General features: G+C 32.1%; 1 protein-coding gene across 1 annotated transcript in view; it reads right to left on the bottom strand.

Moving 5' to 3' along the window:
• LOC107729062 (transcriptional regulatory protein AlgP-like) overlaps window positions 1–7296 on the bottom strand; it is a 12985-nt gene that overhangs the window by 2857 nt on the left and 2832 nt on the right. The window contains exons 3-10 of the mRNA XM_016539413.1: window positions 6016–6162; window positions 5196–5255; window positions 4156–4191; window positions 3714–3899; window positions 3491–3565; window positions 1676–1714; window positions 440–562; window positions 272–355 (exon numbers count right to left, since the gene is read on the bottom strand). Coding sequence (XP_016394899.1) covers window positions 272–355; window positions 440–562; window positions 1676–1714; window positions 3491–3565; window positions 3714–3899; window positions 4156–4191; window positions 5196–5255; window positions 6016–6162 — 750 coding nt within the window. The remainder of the gene's footprint in view (window positions 1–271; window positions 356–439; window positions 563–1675; window positions 1715–3490; window positions 3566–3713; window positions 3900–4155; window positions 4192–5195; window positions 5256–6015; window positions 6163–7296) is intronic.

Raw genomic sequence — 7296 nt, 5'->3', positions numbered from 1 at the left:
GAAAGAAAGAAAGAGAAAGAAAGAAAGAAAGAAAGAAAGAAAAATACATCATATGAAAGTAAAGGATTTTAGTGTAAATGAATTATTCAGAAAACAGTCTATATTACATTACTGAAATATTAACGTCATTAATAACTGTGCCACTGTGTTTTGACTCAATTTTCACTTGTAGTGTCAGAGAAAAGACACACACAGACACACACAGACACACACAGACACGCGTGTCAGAGCAGCTGGGTAATGTATAAGGGTCTGGTATAGCGGCGTTTACCGCTGCAGCAGACATGAGGGAGATGCTGGAGGCAGCGCTGGACGCCGCTGCCTGGATCCTGCTGCTCACCTGGCCGAGCAGTACCTCAAACCACACAAATCTGTTACTGCATGCACTAACACATCTGATACACGCACACACCTGCACTCCAACTCATCTGGCCTTTACCTTGGGTTTGAACCTGCTTCCAAAAGTGGATTTTTTCTCTAGTTTCTTCTCCTCTGGTTTTGGTGCTGGAGGTTCTTCAGGTTTGGCTGCGGCCTCGAGAGTGCTGCTCTTAGACGCGTCGACCTGATGTGTCAGAGAAAGATCAGAGAAGACCGTTTCATATATACAGTAAAAGAAAAGAACAGTGAGAGGATTGAAGAAGATGGTCAACTGATTGTGAAAAAGCGCACGACTGAATCATTAGTTATCTATCTATCTATCTATCTATCTATCTATCTATCGATAGTTTGCAACCCTATTAACAAAATACATTGTTAAATTGCATGTAAACCCATATGACAATTTTTTTTTTTTTTGTGGCCAAAATATACTTGAAATATATGCTAAATATACGTTGCAAAGATCAATGAAATATATTAAAATAGAAAATATATTTAGTTTCAACCTAAATGTATTTCGGAGCAAGAAAATACATTTCCAGTCTTACAGTAGCCTACATTTAGGCTAAATACAAATGTGGATGGCCTACTAGAGATCAAAAGTAGATTTATAATGATTTAATAATGTTTAATATTTTTACATATTGCAATATTGCATTTTTTGGAGTATTTTAAATTATGAAAATATATTTTAAATGTATAAATATATTTTCAAAAACATACAAAAAATGGCTAAAAATATATTGGTAGAAAATATATTTATGTACATACAGTATATTTTGAAACATATTTTAGCTAATATATTTTTTGGCCATTTTTTGTATATATTTAAAAATATATTTGAATTTTTTTGTTTTTTTTGCTGTATGGGAAATTAAATGCAATGCATTTTTTTGTGTGTTTTTAAAAATCCAAAATAGGTAACAGGGTTGAAGATAAGCCTAAATCATTTAAAAATATTTTGGGACCAAATGTTGGTTTATAGTTACAAATAAAATGTTATGTCCAATAAACTTATTTCGGTAACATGCCTGAATGGCTGATCTTTATGAATACAATCAAAACTATAATATGTGTAAAAACTGACTGAGAATATTTGTTTTCCCACAATGGTTTCTGTCAAAGTTTGGACACTTATTTAATTTTAAAAGTTGGATAGCGTGTTAGTAGTGCAACACTGTTCATAGAAAGTGCCCAGTACGGAGGTGTAAATAGTAGATGAATGATTTTATTTAGGAAGACAGTCCCACCACCATGAAGCCCACAAAGAGACAATCGATCAGCTAAATGTATTTACCTGCACCTCAACCGGCTTTTTCTCTTCCACCACAACAGGCTGCAGGCAAGCAAATATTGGCATTAATTTTGCAATAATCTACAATTCCTATGGCACTTTACACTGGCCGTTTATCCTAGCAGGGACAGATACTGAGTCACTGGTTACACAAAGCCTTTACAAGAGCCTCTGGTCACTGGATAAATCTGATGTCAGTTATGAAGTGGTGGAATGGAGAGTCACATGGTTTAGTCGGCAGCTGTTGTGACATGAGGCAGTGGCTGCATGATGTCCCCGTAATGGACCTGCACTGATTCATTCATTATTTCCAGTGAGTTTTCCACTAATTGAATGGCGTAACGTATAATGCCTTTGTGTGAAAACACTGCAAACACATTTTGGATATTATGTATTATAACCGTTTAGCATTATAACCAGACACACGTTTCTATTTCTATTGAAAAAAAAAAAAATGGTTTAAAGGCTGAAATGTGAAGATGATCATTTTATAAATCTTTTTGTTTTGGTGAAATCCTGTATCTGAACTGTAAATCATGCTTTTTTTTTTGCAGACATTTTACGGTTTAATATGTTACCATAGACATTGCCCTGCCCCCCTCATACAATAGTAATTTTATTTGTGTAGGTCTTAATTTGATTTAGAAATCCTGCAGAGACCCTGTATTACAATATCAAGAACGATCAACAATAATGATTTTCTCATAATACTGCAGCCCTATCCTGTGATAAATTCTTTCTTTTTTTAATTTTATAATTTATATATTTTATGTTGGCTATTTAGATTATGCAATGTTATATGCAATTCAGACATGTGATACATTTTGAACCACGAAAGTGCCGGAAAAGCTTGAAAATGCACCTTGAAAATGCTTGAAAAGTGCTTGAATTTGACTTTAGAAAAGGTGTAAGAACCCTGTGTTATAATAATAATAATAATAATATTATTATTATTATTATTATTATTATTATTTACATTCAAAATATATTAAAAAACTACTTTACAATTCAATGGTATTATAATTATATTTCTTTACTGATTTGTATTGAATTGGATTAATAATAATAATAATAATAATAATAATAATAATAATAATAATAATAATAATAATAATAATAATAATAATAATAATAATAATAATAATAATAATAATAATAATAATAATAATAATAATAATAATAATAATAATAATAATAATAATAATAATAATAATAATAATAATAATAATAATAATAATAATAATAATAATAATAATAATAATAATAATAATAATAATAATAAAAATAATAATAACACTTTACAATTCAATAGTATAGTGATATCTCTTTATGAATATTTGTTTATTTTTTTAATAATTTGATTAAATAATAATAATAAACAATTACAATTACAATAATAACAATTTAAAAATATTATTATGAAATACTTTACAATTCAATAGTATTATAGTGATATTTCTTTATAGAAGTAGTTTATAGTTTATTTTTCATCATTTGATTAAATAATAATAACAATAATAATACTTGCAATTGGATGTGTTTCCTCAATTTGTTCAGCATGTTTGAATTAATTAATTAATTAACTAATTTATTTAAAGAAATAATGCACACAGTTTCATGGCTGGTAAAAAATATTTATGACTGGTAAGTTTTGGCATTGGCTGGTGTGGCAAAATGTTAGTTTTAGGCTCTGATTACAGATCTCTCACACAAAGGGCAAAATAACAGTAGCTCTTTGTATTAATTTGCATGTCTTGAGTTAACAGTAATGGGTCAGTTCTGTTAATATCCGAATAGCCTATGCTTATTATCATTTACCACTCCTGACGTCTTAGCTCTGGCTCCACTGGTTGTCGCCGCCTGAACTTTTGACACCACCTTGCCTAGCAACACCTCAAATTCACATTACTCTGTTATGGTGTGCCACAAATGCTTCATATAGATTTAACATGTATAATAAGAGTCCAAGGCTCACCCCAGAACCAAACAGAAAGGCTTTATTAATGTGGATTATTGCTACTGCTGTCAGGTTTGGGCTTACCTTTGAACGGAAGAGTTTGCTTAATGCACTATCTTTAGTTTTGCTCTTGGCAGATCCCTCTGCTTTTGTTGCAGCTGCTGCCGCTGCTTTTGTTGCAGACGTGTCCTCTTTCTTCACCGCCGGCTCTGCTTTGCTTTCCATCTTAGGTGGCGCTGGGGGAGGAGGAGGAGGTGCCTTGGGTGCTTCCTGTACCTTAGAAAAGAGTGCAGTTTGTTTTATTTCAAGCACAAAACAGCAGGTGGGTATACGGTTTTTATTTATTCTTCTATAATGCTTCATTGTCAACAAAGCACTTCTCAAAACCAACTCTTTTTTACAGCAGGGTTCTTGTGGCGTTATTGGATTGCTTATGGTGTTCACTAAAATATGATTAGAAAAATTATGCAAAAGGTGGAAATATTATAAAAGCAATAAAATATGTAATGTAAATGAAATGGCTCACATTTGTTGATGGTGCTGGTGGGGTCTCTTTCTGTGACTGAAGAACAAACATTAAGACAATAAATACCAAGCATCATCTGAATTTAGGACAATAATCTGACATTAGTTTTTTTTTTTTTTTTGTGCAAAAAAATCTAAGCCTGAATTATTTATTTATTTATTTAAACATAAATTGTATTTCTTTATGTTTATTTATAAATATATAAAAAATAAAGCATACTTAGATTAATACATACAATACAATACGTAAATCAATCAATCAATCAATCAATCAATATATTTTATTTCTTATTTTTCTAGTTATTTATTCATAAATGTAATGAATTAAGCATCCTTAGACAGAAAAATAAATAAATAGATAAATAAATGCATTTTATATTTAATTTATGTATATATAAATTGAAAAATAAAGTATGCTTAGATAAACAATTTAATAAATTAATACATTTTGTATTTTTATATTTATTCATAAATGTATAAAGCATGCTTAAATAAATAATGCATGCTTAGACAGATAAATAAGTAAATAAATACATATTTTATATGTATTTATTCATACATTTGTAAAAAAAAAAAATATCATGCTTAAATAAATACATTAATAACTTAATAAATTTTGTATTTATTTTATATTTACTTGTTCATAAATGTATAAATAAAGCCCGCTGAAATAAATAAATGTCATATTACATTTATTTTATATTTATTTATAAATGTATTAATAAAGCTTTCTTGAATGAACGAACGAACGAAGAAACGAACAAATGAATGTATGAATGAATGAACGAATGAATGAATGAAGCTGAAGCCCAATGAGAGAAGTTCTAAAAAACAGAATTTAGGGTGTTACTTTAAAAATGTTCAGCCCTATAATAATCATTAAAAGCAATCCTATGCAGAAATAAAAAGCTTAAGCAGAAAGTATGAAATAGGTACTGTAGATTGCTCTTACTAAAATATAATATAATATAATATAATATAATATAATATAATTCTCATGAATATGAATGAGTAATGCTGTGAAAGTCAAGGTTTTATTACCTGTTCTTTTGAAGCATCAGGAGTGGCTTTGGCTTCTTTGCTTGTTTTGGTCGGAGTGACCTTTGCGTGCAGAAAAGAGAACGCAGACACGTAAACATTAGAGTGACTGTGAAACACCATCAGAGTGGCGTGTTTAAGCATATACTGCTCCTTCAGGTACTCCATTTCTCCAAACCGGGCCTGCTCATCTGCACGGAGATGAAGATTGAGATATCAAAAATGTATCTTTTGTGAGGATAATGCCTGTCAAATCCAGACGCAGTTTAGCCGGGCTTGCTTTGCCACAGGCACACAAAGAGCTCGCTGGCAGGGGCCGATCTGAACATGTTTCTGCTATTGAGTCAGCCATTGTCCTCTGGAGATGGCGTAGGCCTTCCCGTGCTTTATCACAACTCCAAACGCACAGGCCTCCCTTGTGAGCTCACATTATGCAGCAAACAAAAGCCTGCCACAGTCTGACATGTCCAAAGGATTGCTTTAGCAGAGTGCCAAGCAGAGTTGAACAGATTAAAGACGCAGGGTAACAAATACCACAATGATGGAGTAAAGATGCATCAGTGCAGTCTGGCACTACAAATCTAGATTGTTCAGTTATAGACTAATACACACTTCTTATTCTTATAAATGATATTCTATAAAAAAAACTGCATGCTTATGTTTCTCAATCATTTTGAAACTGATCATTGTAGCTTAGCTTAAAACACCAATGAGTTCATGCATTTCAGTGCAATTAAAACAAAAATGTAGTTTGAAAGATAATTAGAACAGCATTCGAATCACTAAAGCATGAAAACAAATAAAGCAATTAAAATGCACTTACAAATGTTTTGAAAAAGTTCATAACTGTCTTTTCTGCTGCTTTGACCTCCTCTGACGGGTTATTTTCTTCTGCAGCTTCCACAGGACTGGGTTTGAGAGCTTCAGCCTCCGGCTCTGGCTCCGTGCTGGTCTTTATGTCCACTGGATCCTATAGACAAATCCAGAGAATAAGCCCTTGGGAATGTGTTACAACCCTTACAGCTGATGTGCAATAGATGCATTGAAATAGAGGCACAATTCCATCCATGCCTCTGCCTACTCCAGCCAGCGGCAACAATCATCCTTTTATTAACGCCTGTTTCCCCCCCTCACTCATTGATATTCAGCAATGTGCTGGACTTAAAGTCTGCGTGTGCTTTATCTGACAGTAAAATGGGTCATATTTAGATTATACAGTATGTGTTTTGCTTGTTATATTTTAGTGGAAATCAGTTAAGTTGAACATATGAAAGATGTAACTCAACAACATCTGGTTGGTGATGACTGGTGTACAGTAGAGTTACAGTAGCTCTTCATTAGTTGTTAGATTTCATGCAAATGTAAAATACACAAGAAAAAGACAAAACAAACACTTACCTTTAAGACAATTCAACTACTACAGTAGATGAATGTTTGGAATAATAAATAAATAAATAAAGACAAAACAAACACTTTAAATGTCAGGGACAGTTAAACTACCAGTCAAATGTTTGGAATAATATTAGAATAACATATGTATTACAATTGCAATTTGATCTTCTCCGCGACTTCCTCAAGAATCTCCTTTTGGTCTGCATTAATGAAGACTTTATCCTTTTGGAATGAGAAATTAATCAGATTTGTTGTTACCTGGTAGATGTTTGGCAGAAAACTTTCAGGTATCCATCCAAAAATAACCATCAGCTAAACGTACCAAAGCATTCTTGGTTTATGATGTTTATGTGCTTCAAGCTTTTTTACATTATACATTTTCCAAAGTCAAATAATGTTTCTGTCCAAACTAACAGCAAAAATTGCTGTGCAATGTGACAAATCATAGCTAATCAGTAATATTTGATGTTTCAAAATACAGTCATGTTTCACTGTGGACGAGACTACCAGAGAAATCGAGTGGCCGGGAAAATAGTTCAACAAAAAATGAACATTTGCTGAAAAATGTACTAACCCTCATCCAAGATGTAGATGAGTTTGTCTGTTCATCAGAAATGTAGCACTGCATCACTTGCTCTCCAATGGATGCTCTGCAGTGAATGGGTGCCGTCAGAATGAGAGTCCAAACAGCTGATAAAAACATCACAATAAT

This window comes from Sinocyclocheilus rhinocerous, unplaced genomic scaffold, assembly GCF_001515625.1.
Source record: "Sinocyclocheilus rhinocerous isolate Xijiao unplaced genomic scaffold, SAMN03320098_v1.1 scaffold758, whole genome shotgun sequence".
Classification (NCBI taxonomy): Eukaryota; Metazoa; Chordata; class Actinopteri; order Cypriniformes; family Cyprinidae; genus Sinocyclocheilus; species Sinocyclocheilus rhinocerous.
This window is presented reverse-complemented; position numbering and strand designations above follow the sequence as displayed.